Raw genomic sequence first — 20,409 nt, 5'->3', positions numbered from 1 at the left:
AGTTGTGAGGGACAGTCAGATATAGTCTATATTCTATTTTTACATCAGTAATGAAAAGTGATTATTGTTAGTTGCTTATAGGTAAATCCTGTTTTCCTTTTTCTTTAAATTGGTTAAGTTTCATGTGCTTAACACTTGAAAGGAAAATGCCTTCATAAAAATGCATGAATTCTTCTTACCTCCCAAATGAAATCCTATAATTAAGAATTAAATCTTTATGTCTCTACATGACCAAGGTTTCTACTATGTCAATGGGAAAGTTTGCTGCTAACTTTCTCATACTCAGTAACACTAAACAAAAATCACAGTTTAACATGGCAGAAAGAAAAAAAATCTGCTGCCACTAAGGGAAGTTTGGGGCTCCTCACTGGTTTTCTCCCACATCAATTACTAAAAGCAATAAACAAACTTGTGTAACAATATGGTATCAGATCCTAAGCTGGCAGTGCCCACTGTCAAAGCACTTGCTAGACATTACTGTCCCTAAGTGTGTGGACAAACTGCAAACTGAGAATAGAATACTAGAATGGGAAAAGCCATTCTGGTATTTCAGTGCCTACATTACACACAGCAAGTACAAGTATTGATTAGAGCTCATAATTCGGTAGTGAATCCAAACAAAACAACATACCTGGAATACCAAACCAGTGTTTATTTTGTAATGCTGAAACTTTAAGAAATCTAAAATAATGTATCAATATACCTACACAGCAGACCTTCATCTCCACGTGTACGTTTTCCGTCCTTCTCACAATCTATGTTGTGTTTACTGGATATTTAATGACATTTTGGATCACAAACACATTTTCTACCTTTTTAAGAAGCTCCACCTCTAAAATACAACAAGGTGGAAGGCCCAGCACCGCACTCAAACACGCCATCAGAATCAAGATCTACAAATAAATAGCCATTCCAAGTGTGCAAACCCCTCTAAAAGCACTGTAATCACGAGGTTCAGCCCAGCCTTTCCCAACACTCCTCTGCCCCACCGTTCCCTGAGGACTGGCACCACTCTCACAACTGCTCTGCCACAGCAACAGAGGAGTTAAAACACACACCCTTACTCCTCCCTGTCCCCCTCTCAGTGGACAGTGTCCCTTTCTCCCCTCAGCATTCTGGGGAGTTGTGGGGCAAAGAGCAGCAGAGGGCTGTGAGGAGGAGGTGGATGGGAGAGGGAGCAGCACCGGAGCACGGGAGCTGGGCAGGAACGGGGAAGGACAGCATCTCCACATCCTGTCCAGCTTACTCTGCACCACAGCAAAAGTCCACAAGGAATGGGCTTCAACTGCACCAGAAACTGGCAGGAAAAATTAGGGATTAGAAAATTACTAGAGTAAGATTAATAATTTACAGACCACTCACAAAGGCTTTTTGTTAGAACTCTATTCAAAACACATCTACAGACATGAGTAGCTCCAGCAGAACTGTACAAACAGCATGCAAGTGCTCCACACGTTCACATGAGCAAAAAAATTTAATCTCATTTAGACAGGCACACACCCAGCTTGAAAAAGGTCAAGATAAGAACATTTCTTTCAAAAAATTATAACTTAGTTTTAAAAAAAAGCTAGGTAACAGCAAAGTTATTTATCTTACTGTTAAAAATAAAATTTACTAATTTTTGTAGGACCATCCAATACCAAAAGTAAGCTCTCTCCCTATTCAAAAAGTGGGAGCAGAAAGACATGTAGGAAACAGGCAGACACTTTCAACCAGTACTCAAAGCAATTTTAATTGGTATTTACTGAAGGAACATGCTCCAAGGTGACAATGTCCCTTCTAAAAAACCATAACAAATACGGTCAACACCCATTCAAATGTGTATTGCACCATTCTGCCTTCTTCCCCTCTAAAATTCCACAGCAGCGCAATTCCATTCATTGACTTGCTCATCTCAGTTTAAAGGGGAAAAAAGTAATAAACTTTAATTTCTTCCAGCTAAATATTTTGGCAGATATTCTGCACTAAAAACATACACTATAATTTAGAATAAATGTTCAAAATCAGTTCAATCCTTGCTCACTCAAAGCACTATCATGAACTGTAGCAGTTACTTTCCTAAACCTTGTTAACACATATGTGACCTTGACAAAAAAAAGGTGTAATTTTAGTTTCTTTAAGCACCAAAACTAAAAGTGCATCATAAAAAGGGCAACAGCAGGTCTGCCAAGTCAGCTTTATTTTAAAGTTGGTTTTTTACAGGAAAAACTATGCTTTTTATGCATGGAGGAGAAAAATTAAGAGGGTGCTCAAGCAGCTATTTGCAGCTTTGATGGAAGTTTAACTTTTATTGTTCTTAATATGATGTTTATAAACAATCCAAAAGTTCTAGATACTGAGTCATCTCTGCCTTTTGGCTCATCTTGAAGTGCAGGAATTTTATGGAGCCTGAGCATCATTGCACTCTCCTGGCCCCTCAGTCACCACTGCAGTGTTTATGCATAAACAGAGGCAGGCAGAGAACAAAGACTGTGCCTGCAGTCACAAAACTCACTTAGCACTGCATATATAATTCTGGATCTCTCCCACAGTCTCTTCCCTTCTGTTTTCCTCCCTTTTTTTTTCTTACTTTTCTTTTTTTTTTTAGATCTCCATCAGGGCAGCAAACACCCACAGCCATCCAAAAGGCAGCCTTGGCTGCACAGACCACTGTGGAAAGACCCCGGGCTGTATTTCCCTGCCTCCTGATCTGTGGGAGGTTTCCTTACTGGTGCCACTGCTGCCTACTCGTGGTCAGCGTAGATTCCCTGACAACGTGATGCCAAAGGCAACTGTCCCAGTCTTCTGAGCTCTGTGTTGATGAACTTGCAAGTGACTGCAAGCACTTCCTCACCGCTAAGGGGAGGTGCCCTGCCCTGCCCAAATTGAGCCAGGACACCAGGAAGGGGCAAAAAGAAAGATGGTAAGTGAAGCAGGGGGTGCAAGAACCCTTTGGAAATGCAGGCAAATGAATTTTTAAGTATGAATCCCTTCCATATAGATTTTCCATTACCAGGAATAAAATTAAATAAGCGTCTGAAAAAACACAATATAAACCCCAAGGACAACTAAGTATATTCCTTCCTTCATATCCATTACTGTGAGCTCACAAAGACTTTCTTTAATGAGCACTTGCTTGCTAGAAGTGATGAGTATTTCACATGTTCTTTCAAAATAAACATGGAGAATTAATGCAGTATTTATGGCATGGAAGAATTTCCTAAGTGACTCCTCCAATAACCAGAAAAGAGCATTAAAACACAAGTGTAAATAGTAAACAAAAGATACAGCATAATAGTATATATCACTTTTAGTCTTCTTTATGTGTTCAACCCATTTTCAACAGGAAACCATTGCTTATTTTGAGCCTGTACAGAATTTGTGGATATGCTGGTCCAAAGCAGCACAATTAGAAAGAACATGATCCCTCCAAGTAAATAAATATGTCTCTATCAAAACTTAAGAGGATTAGAAAAAATACTAACTACATGTATTACTGGAAGAAAATACTACAAACTCCTCCTTTAAGAAAGTTAAGAACACTACTTGAAGAAATTACAAAGAAAAAAAAAGGATATTGTGTTGAAATTTTGAAAGCATCACTGGTCAGATGCCCTCAATCACTACAATCATTAAATCAAACACTTAAGTTATAATTCAACAGGTAAGACAACACCCCTTCACATGGCAGTCCCACCAAGAACAGAAGCCAGGTTAGAGTCACAGACCAAAATGTCACATTTTTAAAAATGCCCCAGTAAAGAATTCTGCAAGTTATGCAGCTTTTCTTCAAGTTCACTGCAGCTGTCAGAGCTGTAATGTAACTTAAGATGCCCAAACTCCCTCCTCCACTCCAAAAACAAAGGCCAACCCCACCAACCCCAATCCAGCGAGATGCCTTGAGAGGTACCGTGCCTCATTCAGTGGATGCAAGTGAACAAACTCTTAGGAAATACACTTCAGCATCACCAAACAAAGACAAATACTAGCAAACACAAAGAACAGCACCTAAAGCAAAGAGGAAATACTGCAGAATCAGTTCAGCAAAGGAAAAGTCAAACCAGAAATAAAGCCAAGTCCAACGGCTGACATGGATACTATGCACACACCCAGAACCAGCCAAGCCTTTCCACTCAAGAGCAAGAGGGGAAAAAACTCTTCAGAAGGCTTTCCGGAAAGGAGAGGAATGGCAGTATCATATTACATAGCAACCTGCTGGGCCATCAAATCCCAAACAGTGGCAAGATCGAGTCCAGAGGAAAACCTCAAGACCCAGCTATGAACCCCAACTGCAGACAGACACCCAACACAACCTGTGTGGCTGTGACCAAAACAAACATGTTTTGCACCCTTTGACAGAACACATCACACCAACATGCTACAAACTGAACAGTTCATTTACAAACATCCCTCCTTTTGCATCCTACCATCAACTGCACAAAACAGAATGAGCAAATGCTCCAAGTTTGAGCTACACCTACGTACTATCTGACAAGAGCGGCAGTAATTAAAAGCATACCCACAACATAATGAAAATGCTCACATTTTAATGAATTAATGTACTTAATGCAAGAACAAAAAGCACTTGCTAGTGTTGTACAACCACAATTACTATCAGCATACAGGTAGGTGGTTTGCACTACTATTCCCACATGAAGAGACAGACGCCCTTGAGGTTGGGCACACATGCAAGTCAAATAAGGTTATTTGCTCCTTACTTCATCTTAACTTTGGTTTGTCTTACCAAAGTTTCTGTCACGCGTAAAAGTGACAACAAAACTAGCAGGATATTGGAAAGTTTTCAAGTAAAATTACACTACAGACCATTCTGCATTTATCACATTCACTATGTCCAGTAACTTCAGAAATTTTAGTGTACTAAGACAACACTAAACTATATTACATTTAGCTGGTAAAAGAGACTAATGCAAACTTTAACATACATTTTTTTCTCATTTTCCTTACCTTCATCTTACACATACCATCCATCTTACTTGCACCACCCATCCTCCAACATGTTAGTTTGCAAAAACACAATTAACAACTTATTTCTATTAAAAATATTCTAAACATTAACTGAAAGATGAAGTATCCATGTGCTACCTGTTACTTCTTCTTAAAAAAAATTAGCCATGAGGGTAGCAAGTCTGTGTTTTGTTATAAAAACTAAGACATTTCCATTTGAAACACCAGTCTTTTGTTATCATGAAGGATAACCATCTTAAAAGAGTGTTGAAGGAACCTGTTACCATGTGAAACCGGAGGTTGTTGTAAGTACACAAAATTTTCAGTTTCAGCTGAGGTGTTCTAAAGTTTAATGGAAGAAAGGAAATCAAAACTACAGTACAGTAAGCAAAAAAATTCCACTTTTGTTAACTTGGCTTGCATTATAACATTGACTTCTCGCATAAAATATCAGATGCCATAAAACCTGTATGCTAAAGACATTTGCCTGTAACCTTTGGAATTATGAAACTAGAAACAGAAAATTAAAGGGAACCTTTGATGCGATGGAAAGCAAACTTTTGGTAGGCAGACTTGTGCAGAAAGGTTCAAATATGTCTACAACATGCTGGAGAGAGAGAGAGGAGCGAAAGGACATGTTCTGTGCTTTTAAAATTAGCTAATCTGCTGAATAGCTGGAAAGCGCCGCTACCCAGCCTTTAACCCTTGGGCTTCCTGGGCTGTATGACACGAAAATGCTGCTCAAAACGGGAGGGGATAAATATCAAAGCAATCATCGGTTACCTTTAAAACTCTTTGCTTCCTCCTCTGAGGCCTTTTGTTTTCTGTTAGAACCTAAAAAAACATCAAATTGCAGAACATAAGTTGTGGTCACAAAGGCAGGCAAGACACCTCCGATTTTTTTATTAAGGAACAGCGGTATTTCTGCAGTACCCGGAGTGCTTTACACGCGGCCCCCGCGCGGGCCGGCGGCGGCTCCCGGCGGCCCGTCCGCCGCCCCCGCGGCGCCCTCACATCGCGGGCGCCCCGCGCTGCCCCTCACGGCGCCGGCCCGGCCCCGCCATCTTTGCTTCCTGCCGCAGCGGCGGCCGCGCGCCTCGTGCGGCCCCCGCGGGAGCGCGCGCCCCGCAGCGCCCCCCCGCGGCCGCGCGCGCAAACAAAGGGGCTCCCGCAAGAGCCGGCGCGGACCCGCCGCGCCCCGCGGAGGCGGAGCCCGGGTCTCTCCCCCCCCCCCCGCCCCTCCCCATCCCGCGCACGGCCCGGGCGGTGCGGGGCCACCCGCCCCGGGCAGCGCGGCCGGGCTCGGGGTCAGGCGAGGACACGGCCCCCGTGCACCCGCACGCGTGGCTCCGTGCGCGCGCGCGCACGGCGCCGTGCACGGACCGCGGCGCCCGGGCCGCGGCTCCGCGGGCAGCGCTCCCGCACGGAGCGTCCCACGGACGGGAGGAGCCGGCGCTCACCTGGGCGAGCCCGCAGCCAAGGAACTCCTTGGCCTGCTGCCCCGGGAACCGCGGCAATGCCAGTCCGGGAGCGGGAGCCCCGGACCCGCCCGCACGGCCCCGAGGAGAGACACGGCTCCGACAGAACCGAGCTGCTGCAAAGGCATCGCGGCGGGAACTGCCCACCAGAGAAACAGCAAGGGCCATCATTTTCCCACAGCTCCACGTTAGCACGGATGGAGGGAGGGCGGAGGGGTCACACCGAGCCCTCCTGGATCACAGACGTTCGCTAACTAGGGACAAACAAATCACAGCGTATCTAACGCTGCAGCCACCGAGGCATTCACCGAAACCATCTGCAGCTGACATCTAAACCAGAACGCTGGCCGTGCAGCTGTACACTAAACAAAAGAAAACAAACAAACAAACCCAACAAGAACATCTTTTCATGAGCTACAGACTGCAATCTGAACCTGTTTTCTGCCTCTGCTGCTAAACTGCACTCCCTGGCCGGTCACTGGTACAAATGCCCAGGCAGGGACACACAGCTCCTTCTGCAGAGGATCAGTTCAGAAAAAGCTGCTGCCCACTTCTGTTGTCTGATGCTACCTCATATCTAAGCTCCTCATTTGATGCATTAAATAGGATTTAGGATCAGGTAAAATAAAAGTACTGATTTGTAATTTTTTCCCCAAGTCTGCAAGGGTCCTTATGCATAATAAAAAAAGAACACTCAGTGATCTGATTCTTCTTTGCAGTTTTGGCTACTCAAGTTGCTTTACAGTCCAGAAAAAGAATTGTTTTCTTAGAAACCTAAGACCCAGTATTCTGACTTAGTCCCTAGTTTAGTGTGTGCACTAGAGAGTGATTTCAGGAAAGTCCTTGTTACTCCAGTACTTTCCTCTCGTGTTAGGATGGATCCTCATACCAAGGAAAGAAAGAAACCTCTTCAAATAAAAATTTCCCCATAAAAGCTTTAAAGACTAGCACAGAAAGTAAGGAGCAGTGAAGAGGGAACTTGTTAAATACAGCCTCTGAAAATAACTAGAGCACAAACTAATCCATCTCACTGTAATTTACGCTGCATTAGAGTCCACACCCAGGATCACAGAATGGTAAAGTAGCACAAGTCAATTATTTTCCACCCCCAGAGTGTGTGTGTAAAACAAGAGTAAACTGCTCTACTGCAGCTCCCTGCCCTGCCCCCTGTGCAGCTCTGCTCATCACACACCTCAAACTCGCCCAGCTGGGTGCTCCCCCCTTCAACTCAAGAGCCACACTCCAGGAGTGTTTCTGTGCACTCATTTTAAAATTCAAGTGGTTTCCATATTTCTAGAGTCTATTGTAAAATAAATACCACGAAGTCTAAGTTTCTTGATTATAGCTAGGCCTGGCTGAAAAACAAGAATTCCATTTTGCTTTTTGTTTTTTGCTTGTTTGGGGTTTTTTTTTTGTTTTCTTTTTTTTCTTTTTTTTTGGATTTCAACACTTAGTTGTGTTCCAAAGCAGAGCAAAACCTTTAAAAAAAAATTCAAGAGCAGACAGATGGAATGTGGGAGACCAAAGTTCAAGCCCCTGGTCTGCATCAGGCAAAAAACCCTTACCACCAAGCTGTTCTAATAATTCTCATCCCCTTTTTCAGTTTTAAGCAGGAATTTCATTTGGAACCTTGGGAAAGTTTCCTCAAAGACAGTTGCATCGAGACAGATAGTAGCCGTGAAAGCTTCCTGTTAAATCAGCATTTTCCATTCAAGGAATGGCTGACTGGAAAGTTCCCAACCAACTTGAATTGCAGCATCCTTTTTAAATATGTCTGGGTTTCGGCAGTGTGTTAAAAACCCACAAGCAGGCAGGCCCTTATTGTTATTTAATATCCCATGTTACTCAGATTACAGCTATTAAAGAAGATGTCTTGAGACACCTTGGACAACCCAGCAAACTTACACTCAGTGGCCTGATGCTTTTTTGTCACTGTTGACTACAGGTCCCACTAAATCCAACAATTACCTCACACAAACTAAAGCTCCCCCCCAGCACGTGCTTTCAGCCCTGCTTACATTTACTAGGCTGCTCTTTCAAACCATTTCAATAAGAAAAAAAAAAACACGTTTTCCCTCCTATATTTCAGGATTTTTCTTTACCAACTCCTCCCCAGACAGCCCCAGTGCAAACCCCTCAGGAAGAAGGGCATTACATGGAACAATATTGCCACACACAGGGGCTGGGAGCTGGAGCCCACAATACTTGATCCAAACTTTCATGATGTCACATCCCTGCAAAACCCATTACATTCAGGAAGGTAAAATATCACTGAAGGTTTATGGGGATGTTATTCTTAAGTGATATTTTTCAGGTCCAATATAGTTTTCAAATCTTCATCTGGATTATGTGTGAATTAATGGAAATAACAGTCACTTAATAGGAGCTCCAAACACAACTGATACTCTCATATGTGCCTGTGCACATATGGGCAGGGGGGTTGGAATATGCCCTTCAGTTTACAGGCACAACTTCTACCAGCCAGGCCTTACTCCCCAGAAGTGTAAATCCATGTAAGTTCTCAAGGAAAACCTGCACTGGCTATACAGCCGTTTAATGCAGAGCTCTCACTGACTTCACTGGGACTTCTGCATTTTTTTAGTTAGAATGAGAAGAGATAATTCCCTTTAAGGCAAAACACCAACATTTAAGCTATGCTCACGCAGAGCATGTCCATCCCCTACACTCTCCTCCCAGTGAATCACCTCCAAAAAATGCTCACATTCCACCAACATGAGAAAGATGCATGACTCTCCTGAGCAAGGAACACACTGAAGCCAACCCCATTTCTCTTAATTATTTAAGTTCACTTTCTATACCATGGACAGAGACCCACAGTTTTGGGTTTTCCCCAGCTGCCTTCATTACTGTCACACAAGTCCCAGTGCTACCAGTTTGGGAAAACACAATGGGATTCCCTGCAATCTTATCTAAAGGACAGCTGCTGAACAGAGTGCCAGAATGCTCCCCATCCCCCAACACCTTCTCCTGGATCTCAACATCTTTAAAGAGCTCATATAACATCGTAGAAATACTTTTCTCTCATTTCCTCAGAGCACAGTTTCTAGAGTTCAGAAATGAGGCAAAGCTCCTTTCTAAGAATATCTGAAAAGGCACCAGGTTTCATTCAAATACAGTTTTATAAGAAAATATCTGACATGTTCTTAAATGTCAGGAATACTTAATTTCCTCCATGCAGTTCCCTGAAACTTCATACAAGATTTAACGAGAAATGAAGGAGGCCTCTGGTGCAGCTCTGAACGCACTGTACAGAATGTGACCAGTCCAATAAAATAAAAGCACATCAAAACAAAAGCTGCCAAAGAAAAGAATAAAAACAAGGAATTTCTCATAAAGAAAGCAAAAGGAGTGCCCAGAGAGGACAAAGGTGAAGGAGAAAAGCTAATCTGCAAGGAGAAGGTCAGCCTGAGCAACAAGAAAAGAAGTATGTTTAGCCTGGAAAACAAAGGTTGACAGAAAAACTGGAGTACTTCCTTTCAACAACCCTGCCAAACCCCTTTTTAAAACATGGCTTTTAGAACACTTCCTACCTCAACTCCACCAATTTTCTCCCATGAGCTTCTTCCATCCTACTGACTAAATATACAAAAGGACATAATGTCACTACTCTTTTGCTGTAAAAAGTCTGGCTAAGTCTCTACCACCTTTGTTGTTTTAATACGTAAAGTCACACAGCTGTCCCTCCCCACCCCCTTTTTTTTAAGAGTATTTAGAAGTAGTTGAGACAGAGTCTTTGAATGAATTCTGAGCCAAGCTGTTTAAGCCTACTTCCCTAAACATTAGATCTTAAAATATACTTCCCCCACAAAGGGGAATGTACCATATCCCTTCACAGGACTCTTCATTCTGCTTGCCTACCTTACAACCAGAACAGCCAACCCTGATAAGCACAGGCCAGAGCAGTGAAACCAGGAGCTCTCCTGGATCTCGGCAGCTGACGGGAATTCCTACGTGCTGCAAGAACACACCATTTTAATGGAATTGCTACTGAGAAAGGTTTGGTAGGTGCATTCTCCCCAGTGTGAACTGCTCCACTCACAGTACACACTGGTGCAGAGACTTGAACCTCAGTTTCCCACATCCCAAGGCAAATGTCCCAGTGATTTAAATCCCAGGACAGCTCTCCCGCTCTGAGGTTCAGGTAGTGTTGGTACACAAGAAGCAGAATGCTTCCAGCAGGACCTGGCAGTGCAGAGGCCAACACTGCAGCTCAGAGCTCAGGGAATTCAGTTGGGATGTGGGAAATCTATGTTCAACTCCCTACTTACCTGATTTAAAGCCTGATCTTGAACTGAAATCCCTCAGAAGGTCAGTGCTGTTATCACAAGGGCATACAGACTGTCTTTTTCCCTCCTCTTTGTTCCAAAAGTAATGACCTGGGTTATAAAAGGCTGATGGATCAGAAAAATGAGTAAGAAATACAGAAAAAGAGAGTATGTATGGGGCATGTGGTAAAAGACAAAGGGAGAGAGGCAGGAGAAGTGAAATGAGAGAAACAGAAGAACAGACAATTAGAAAGGCAGAAAGATGCGAAAGGGGAAAATGCAGCTACAATTTTGTCCTGAAGTTTATAAATTTATTTCCATCAAATCTGTCATTACAAGCAAATTATTTTAACTGAAGCAAAGAGCAAACAGCCTGCCTTCCTTTTCTTTTTAGCCTGAAGTATTTTGAAATACCACCACTCTCCCTAGTAATTCAGTCTCCTAGGACTATCCTCAATCTCCCTCCTCCCCACACTGTGTGCTCAAATCTCTCATCTCTTGATGCACTCCAATTAATTCATTCTTTGGCCAATGTGCCAGTATCCAGAACATAGAGCTAAAACCATACTTACCTCTGATTCTATGGATCTACAAAGCAGGAACAAGAATAACTCCAGCTCACTCTAACCTACACCTCCTCCACATGACAAGGGGAAGTTACTGCACAACCTGTTGGCTCCAACAGTAACCCTGAACCCTCTAGAGCTGTACAGTGGGGACAGCATTTCCCAGGGCAGAATGTGAAGATGAACCTCAAGCCTCCAAAGAGTGACTCGATTTGCCACTCCCCCGGCTCACCTGGAAGGGCAGCGTGACTGGCGGCGGCGGCTTTTTCAGTTCTTCACATTTTCTCTTCTTACATATCCGGTGGCTGGTTTTGCGCTTCCTGCAGCAGCTGCACTCCTCGCAGTTCGTCTTCCGCAGACACGGCTCACAGACTCCACAGCGCCTTCGCTTCTTCTTCTCCAGCATAGGGAGCAGAGATGAATATGGAACAGGGCAACCACCAGCTGGATTTTTAAGAGAGGATGGCCCTGAGGCCTCAACTGCTTCAGTGCTGTTGCTCACGTTGCCCTGAACCAGATTCAGGCTTACTCCGACACTTCCCAGCTGTGATGAATAATCATTATGCTGCAGTCTTGAGTCAGCTGGCAAATCTGCATTTATGGCTTTTTCTGAGGCAAGAGCAGAGATTTCCAGCCTCGAAGGCAACTCTGAAACAAAACCTTCATAGAACTGTCCAGAGCTTCCACCAGATATTTTACTGAATGTACTTTTTTCTAAATCTGAAGATAAAGTGGGGCCATAACCTGAATTCAAAATTAATGTCTCTGCATCGATACATTTAACAAACTGTTCTATGTCCTCCACTTCAATATTGTTTAAAGAGGTGTTGGAGACTGATTCACATACTGTAAATATGTTTTTTGTGTCAAACTCTGACTTTTCTCTTGTACAGCTCAAATCTGAATTTGAGTAAAATTCTTTGGGAATGGGTACAAAATCCACCACCAGTCTCATGGGGGATTCTGCAAGTGAGCTTGCACCTTCAAAATGTAAAAGGAAATTTGATTCAGTGGCAGCTACAGAGCTGGAATTCGAACCAATGTCTTTATTCTCAGACTCTAAATCCCAGGCTGCCTTCAAGCAGGACTCTGCAAGTGACCTTGCATCTTCTAATAAATCTTGTGAGTGAAACTCAGAGGTAACAACAGCTGCAGAATCTGGGTCTTGTTCTTCACTAGGTAGCACCAGGTCCAACTCTGCTTCAATGTGGGATGTGGCAAGAGTGACTGACTCTTGTGCCAGTCCTGCTGAGCTGAGGTCTGAGGTAACAGCAGAGCCGGGGTCAGGTTCTTCACTGCTGGGCACCACATCGAAGGGAGTCTCCCCACACACCTCGGATTCAGAGGTGATTATGGAGTTGGAAGGAAAAGATGGAAGCACAAGCACAGCACCTTCAACAAATGCTTCAGCCAAACTACCCATGTCAAGACCACTGGGTATCTGCTCACAGGGCAGACCTTCATGCTTAGATTTCACCCCTGATGCTTCTGTACCATCAGTTACCCAACTGTTTGGAACAGAGTCATTTGTTCCAGGTATTTCTACCTCCTTGTCCTGACTGGTACATGGGAGAGCAGGCCCTTCACCTGCACTACAGGGAGAACCTTCTACTGGCAGAGCAGCCAACTCATCTTGTGCTAAATCTTGTTTCAAAACTACTTTGCCTGTTTCATCGTTTTTCTCTTCTACTCCTGCCAGGGCTCCTTGCTCATGGTTTTCCTTTGTTTCCAGCCTTTTTTGTACTGCAGATTTCTTGGGTTTTGCAATTACTGGAGTTTGGGACAATCTAGGGGAGAAGGGTCGGTTACGGAGAGACATTGTAAAGCCATTGATGTTGAAAGAATCCTGGTTGTGAAAGAGGATGTTGTCAGCTTTCTCCAAACTCACCCAAGACGCTCCAGACAAGGTTCTCGTTACACTGCTCCTGAGAAGTCTACCCGAAGAGCTCATGATTGGTTTCTTTTCTTGCTGTTTTTTCTTAACATCTTTTTCTTGTGCTGGTTTTTTTCCTTTTCCAGAACTAACAGCTTTTGTGGAAGTCTTTGTGGTTTTCTTTCTCACTTGGCTAGATTTCTTTTTGCCCTGGTTAGTTTTCCTTTTGCCCAGCTCTTCTTTTTTGACTGATCTGGAAGGCCTTGCGTGGTGAGCCATGGCTGTGGAGCAGTAGGAATGTTAAGAGGAGAAACGGAAAAAAAATCATGAGCTCTTGAGAGACCTTTTCAACAGAAAACTGCACACTCCCATTGCTGCTCTCTGTGCTGATACAGCACCAACTCTAAAACAGAAAAAGATACAAAACAGCATTAATATGATTGTATTTAATAAGAGGTGCATATATATTACATTGACCATTTTTAATATTCAAAAATAGAGAGGAAGAATCAGAAATATCAGTATTGGATGTTATGTTCAATTAACACAAAAGCTCTGAAAATATTACTATACTGCAAAGGCCTTTAAATCAAATAAATAAATGGAGCTCAAATGATCAGGCAGCATCGCATTTACTGCTTTATGACAGTTCCAAGTTCTCAACTTCATTAACAGTTCATTAACCACCCCTTCCCTTGAGTCTGCTCCATTGTTATGACCAATATATTTACCTTCAAAAAACCACCACACATCTGTCCCAAGCTTTTGCCCCCAAACATAACTGCAATGCACAAGTCCCTAATTCCCCAAATACAGCTGAATCATCTCAGAAGATACAACAGTCCTTGCCCTCCAAAGCAATTTCCTTCCAAGTAGGTTGGGTTCGTTTTTTTAAAGTAAAGCAATTCTCATAAGTACAGATTTTTAAGCACCTTAAGTGCTTTTTAAGAACATGTGGAAGGCTTTTAAAGCTTTATTAGCTGTTGGAATAGATCAAATGGGCAGACAAGGACAGCCTAAAAATGGGAGCAGGTAGAGCCAGAGGCTCTAGAGGCTCTCTAGTCTCAGGCAGGAGGGTGCCTTCCCTTTGCCATCATTCCCTTGAATTCCTTATGTCCACCTACAGGCCACTTGCACCTCACTGATGGGAAGAGGGAAAGAAAGGGAAGAACAGGAAGTATGAGGATGATGGCCAAAATTCTCAGCTAAAATAGAAGTTAAAAAAAAAAAAAAAGGGAATCTTGGCTTCTAAAGGAAATAGAAAAGAGAAGGGCACTACCAGGCTTCTGACATCACCACTCCTTCCCATGACCTCAACCCCACCTTGAAGCCAACAGGGTGATCTTACAGAGGCTGCACTTCTCCACAGCCTGGTCCAAGCTGTGCTGAAGGTGTGGAGAGCTCTGCTAGTGCAGCCCAAACAGCCCTGCACCAAGAGAAGCTCACTGTCCTGCTGAGGGGATGGGCTGGGCTGGGCTGGCACAACCAACACACAGGGCCACCAGCTCACTTGATCAAGCTTGTTCCTGCTTGTCCCAGCCCTGAGCAAGCTGCCCACTGGCCACAGTACCCACCATGGCTAACAGAACTCCCAAAGCTCTTTAAATAGCTCATTTAAAGCATTTTGAGGCCTGGCTTTTGTTTATTCAGCAGTACAAAGCCAAATGATCCTCTGTACTACAATATATAAACCAAGTATCTTATCTAAAGGTGATGTGATGATTCTGTGCCACATCTTCATATTACATAATCAGAGGAACATGATTACTGAGACAGCAGGTTTTTTCCACACAAATACCATTTCAGAGCCAGCACTGCTGTACAAGACAAGGCTAAACACACTTCTAAGGTCAGATCAGAAAACAATGCCCACCAAACACACAATAAACAAGCTGGACAGCAGCTCTCCTCCATCACAGCAAAACATTCAACCTGGAGAGACCAAGTAGACACATGCAGTTGTTTATAGTTGTGGGCAAAGGTCACAGAAGAGACCTGAATAGCTCCCACAGAAGCACTCTATAAAAGTTGGGTCAGATACTGAAACAGTAAATCAAACAGAACACTGCAGGTAATCTGAGTACTCTCCTTCCCTACTGTTCTGTGGAGACACATGGGGGAAGGGGACATGGCCATTACTGGTCACTCCATGAAGCAAAAAGGGCATCAGCATCACATCAGCAGCTCTATGAAATACTTGGTGGCAGCCTGCAAAAAGCCTCTCCCCAGTTTCTTGTGGTCTCCTCATGGAGATGGCCTGGAGAACAGCATCTGTGTCCATTAGTGGCTGAGCTACACAACAGTGGCAGGCCAGGAAACCCGAGCCTATGGAGCAAGGAAACAACAACAAAGGCCAGGCAACATGGGAATGTGTGAATCAGGAGTGGGACTGAAGAGATAAAGGCTTTTCTCTTTATCAGCCCTGGAACAGAAGGAGTATGACCAAAGACTACAGGAGGTTTGGAATGGAAACAGCAACTGGATTTTTGAGAATACTGAATGCATATAATGCCTTCTCATATTACTTCTCGACATAAGCAGTTGTTGCTGCTGTTGTGGAAGTTTAGGAAGCATGACCATCAAAATTATCAACCAGAAGCTTAATTTATAACAATCTTGTAATTTTAAAAAATTATTACAAGTACACGATAATATGTCTTTACCTGCATTTGGATAGTGATAGGACAAGGGGGAATGGCTTCAAGCTGAAGGAGTGCAGGTTTAGATGGGATATTGGGAAGAAATTCTTCCCTGGGAGGGTGGGGAGGCCCTGGCACAGGTTGCCCAGAGAAGCTGTGGCTGCCCCATCCCCGGAAGCGTCCAAGGCCAGGTTGGACGAGGCTTGGAGCAGCCTGGGCTAGTGGAAGGTGTCCCTGCCCATGGCAGGGGGTTGGAACACATCAATCTTTAAGGTCCCTTCTGACCCAAATCATTCCATGAGTGCATGATTTGAAAGTTGCAAAATGGTTGCTTCAGGACTGAAGAAGCAGGATCATCCTGGGCTTTTTGGTTTGGTTGGTTTTGATTTAGTAGTTTGTTTTTTTCTTTTTACACAGAGAAACACACCTGTCTGGCAAGAGTGTAGAAAACTAACAACACCAAAGCATTGCTTCTTTTCAGGGCCAAAATTAGAGGCTATGAACAGAGCGGTTGAAGATTTCCCTTTTGCTTGCTAAGCAAAGAATGCTGATATTTGTAGGAAATTGCCTGGCTGTGTTATAAAAGATGTAAAAAGCTTTGTCTTACTCACAGATGATGATATAGGGGCACAATGGCAACAGTTTTATGCATTTTGTTTTAATTTTGTCACTGGAGTGACTTCAGGTTTTTCAGAAGAGACCTGAACAGATCCCAAGAAGATTTTTTTTTTTTAATATTTTGGGAGGAGGGGTTGTGTCTTCTTCTTTTTCCTTCAATTAATACTTGACTTTAGCTATATTTGTCTGGGACTCTGAGCACCTCACACGCAGGGTGACTGCAAGCTCTTGGGAGAAATGCCTGTCAGCAAAAGATCTCTGCTTCCCTTTAAAAAAGCCCACAGTCTTGATGAAAACTAGTCTGCCACAACCACCTTAACAGCTAGGCAAAAGCAGTCTAACATCTTTTAAATAACTTGTCTAATAAAAGTAAATTACATTGCTATTTCTTTGTTTACTCTTCCACAAGCAGGACCAAAATATTAGGTTGCTACAAGCTTGGCATTCAAGTTTTGTTTTCTGCAACACCAGAAAATATTCTACCTTCCCTTTTCCATTTAAAGCACTGGCAATTACTCTGTTGGTATCTGCAGCAGTTACAAATTGTCTCATGTCACTTCTTAAGGACAACAAATGGCTGTATCACATCAGTCATATTTCACAGCAAGGAATTCACTACATTCCCAAAATATCTATGTGGACGTAACAGGATTATAAAACATGAAGCTCGTGGTTGGCATTTTTCTATCATCTTGGAGAGAAACAGACTTACTTGGATGCTTTCTCCTGAAAGCCAAAGCAGGTGGCCCTGCCATGCCCTCCCTGAGAGGGGACACAGGCGTCTCTAGGAGGGGTGACAGGTCCAGGGGGTCTGCAGAAACTGCCCCAGATAACACCAGTGCATCCCAAAGCTGTTTGTTACTTGAGCCTACTTAGCTCTTCTAATTCATGTGCAAAGCTGAAATGAAAGCTGGTTTTAAGGCCAGTTGTTTGAGTTTTGCTCCTTCACAGTAATAAATGTGGAGCAATTCCACTGACTGCTATAATCCTCAACAAATACTGCTAAAAAGCTAATCAAAGGCTAAATCTTTTAGTCTTGGTTTTGGTCACAATTCCAAACAATTATAATGAGAATTTTGTCTACAAAGTAATTAGGGAATTTAACTTCATACTGCTGGAATGCCTCCAGAAAAAAAAACCAAACCAAACCAAAACAAACAAAGTAAAACCAAAATTGTTCCCTTTACACAAAGGAATAAAAAACAATAAAGCAAGTTTTCATTCTAGAGGCAGTGTCAATCAAGATTCTGTTATGTAACTTGATTCTTGTTGGAAGATGGGGGGGACCAGAGATAGAAGATGTGTCCTCCTAAAAAATGGTGGGAGCTTTTTTATGGCATCATGAAAGATGGCAGGTGACCCCTGAACAAACAGGACTGTATGGGGGAAAAAATGACACAGCCAGCAGTCACTAGCTTCACTGGTCAACTGGTTTCACAACAGTCAGATGCACTCATTACATACATTTTATTTCAGTTTTTAGGTATCTTTCTAAAAGTCCCTTGAAACTGTGCCTTAGGGGAAACAAGACCTGGAAGTTTTCAAAAAAGCCATAATGCACAGGTGACAGGCAATAAGGGCCACAATGTGACTTAGAAGTTGTCCACAAGCTCAGATCTACAACTTAGAACTGCAAAGCACCTCATCTTCTGGCAGCAAACGCTCTAGAGGAAGAAGCAAAGGACACCAGACAAGAGAGTCATTTAAAAAATCTGACCCTCATGTTAGGTGCAAAAGCTTTTTTCAGTCTTTCAGGATCACCTGCACGTTCTTCCCAGCTGCATCAAAGCCAGCCTTCTTTTTCACTTAGCCTAGTTCCCTGCACCTACTCATTGCTCGGTGCAACACTTCGTATATGGAAAGGGAAATGAGTTAGGAGGAGACAATTAGCTTTAATTTTCCCTTTCCCTCTTCTTTAATCCTTGAATACCCATTTGCTTTTGGTTAAAAAATAAAAATGAGACTTCTCATCTGCCAGCTCAGTACCATGAGTTATTTCATACACAGTCTTCTACAGAGGCCTCCCCATCCATTTTACTACACAGAGATTTTCTGCTTTGCTTTACAGGACTGTGCCACTCTTAAGTCAACCAGATATATTAAACCTCTACTTGAGCCAACACTTTCCAACAGCATAACTACAGACGTGGGACAGGCACTGCAGGATGCCACCTCAGCTTCTGACAGACAAAGGCACACAATCCTTTCCTCACTGACATCAGTACCACAGGATGACACTGAGCAGACCAAGCACCGAGGCCTTCATGGTAAACGTTTGTCCTCGCCGGCCCTGAAGGCACCCCCGTGCCCGGAGGACAAGGCAGGGCCCCTCCCCGCTGTGAATTCAGCAAGAGATGGCCCGGTTAGCATTCCAAGGTGTCATGACTTCATGCACCTTGGAGCCCGCACAGTGAGTCACACAGACAAAAAAATACCACAAAAAAAGAGCCCTCCTGGTTTAGGGAAGGCTCTATTGGAACACTTAGGAAAAAAAAAGAAAAAAAGAAGTGCGGCAAGGAAGCACACACACTTAAACCACAAAACCAGATTAAGCCTCAGACAAACAACTTGCACCAAAAATCCATTGTGAAGACTCACATCACACGTGCAAGTATCCTCCCTTCAGCCAGGCAGGAGCATGGGCTTGCTTTAACCTCTCTGCAGTGCAGCCAAAGGGAACACTGAAGAGATATAAAGTCGGTTCTAAAGCCTCACCAAAGGAAAGCTCCTTCCAACAGAACACTCCAGGTACTTCTGAATACAAAAAAAGCAAGCAAAACAAACAGAACACCCTGGCTAATCATATGCCTTTCTAATTCTACATTTATGCTGTTTAAAGCACTGCATTTCTTTTTGATATTGTGACTCTTTGATATTGTATTCTTCAGGGGGGGTTACCTTTTCTTAAAAAAAAAAAAAAAAAAAATCAACACCACTAACGGAATCACCTTATCTCAAACTCAGTTAAAAGAAGGGGGAGGTGGAAGGAAGAACCTTCAGGCAAAGATTAAGCCTGGAAAATTTCAGCCTGAAAGGTGTTTTGAAATTCTAAGTATCTGAAAACAGAAAGCAGGACGGAAGTGCTTAGGCCAGCTTTAACAGCCAGGGTCCCATGCCAGTCATAATAAAACTATCAGTGGGGATTTTGAATTACTACACAGGGAAGAATTAGGTCTTACAGAAGCCATAAATATCGAAGTTCATTGGTACATCTCACCTTGAATTTTTCCCCGACTACCTGCTTTGTGCAACCCAGCCTGCTCTTGTCTCCTCACACCAAACCCCTCTTGTCCAGAAGGAGTGTCTCATCCCAAGAGCAACCACCACCCCTTCTTGTGCTGCTGGAGAAACTGCCTCTGAAAAGCACAAACCAGCTTTCTTCTCCTTTACAGTTAGGGCCCACCAGGCTACTTGCCCCATTTGGCCCAGACCAAGACTAAACACGAAATCTTCCCAATTCCTGGCACAGGATAACCTTCTGCCTCTTCACAAGAGTACCTTAAAAAGCACTGACACAGCTGGGAAGAACTACTATTATTTGGAAATAATAATACAGCCTTTTTAATTATTATTTTCACAAGTTTCTCTATTGTCTTTAAATTTTAAAGAGACCTTTACCCCAGAAGTCTGCTCAGCCATGTTTGAATATCTAACACTGCAGTCTTCGCCCACTTTTGACATCACTGTATTATAGTTTCTAGAACAAGAGCTCTTTGGCCAGACCCACGCTGGTGCAGCCCCCCTGGCCAGACTGTTTGCTCTCCTCACTCCAGGGTATGCACCGACATCGGTGTGCTCGTGCCTTGCTCCAGATGCCCATCGCACATCCCCCTCTCCTCCTTAAAGGAATAGCATCTCACCACCCTGGGCAGCTGCTACATAGGCCGAGATACAAGTGATGCGGACTACGTTGCTCTTTAAATATCGTTGGGGTGCAGCAGGATAGGCTGGCTGAGTGTAGGACAGGCTGGGCACACGATTGGCGCGACTCCTTTGACTGCTGCT

The 20,409-nt window shown here is 43.5% G+C and overlaps 1 protein-coding gene across 15 annotated transcripts in view; it reads right to left on the bottom strand.

Annotated features, from left to right (window-relative positions):
* TET1 (tet methylcytosine dioxygenase 1) overlaps positions 1–20,409 on the bottom strand; it is a 105,426-nt gene that overhangs the window by 49,084 nt on the left and 35,933 nt on the right. For 11 of the 15 annotated variants that reach the window (XM_032694795.1, XM_032694792.1, XM_032694790.1 and 8 more), the window contains 2 exons: positions 11,507–13,550; positions 5,728–5,778 (listed from right to left, as the gene is read on the bottom strand). In XM_032694795.1, coding sequence (XP_032550686.1) covers positions 5,728–5,778; positions 11,507–13,426 — 1,971 coding nt within the window. In that variant the 5' untranslated portion in view covers positions 13,427–13,550. Of the gene's footprint in view, positions 1–5,727; positions 5,779–5,877; positions 5,934–10,301; positions 10,383–11,506; positions 13,551–20,409 lie in introns of those variants that run through there. The other 4 variants (XM_032694800.1, XM_032694804.1, XM_032694803.1 and 1 more) reach the window with 4 other exon arrangements.

The sequence above is a fragment of the Chiroxiphia lanceolata genome, chromosome 8, assembly GCF_009829145.1.
Source record: "Chiroxiphia lanceolata isolate bChiLan1 chromosome 8, bChiLan1.pri, whole genome shotgun sequence".
Classification (NCBI taxonomy): domain Eukaryota; kingdom Metazoa; phylum Chordata; class Aves; order Passeriformes; family Pipridae; genus Chiroxiphia; species Chiroxiphia lanceolata.
Note: the sequence above shows the minus strand (reverse complement) of the source record. Positions and strands in the feature narration are given on the sequence as shown.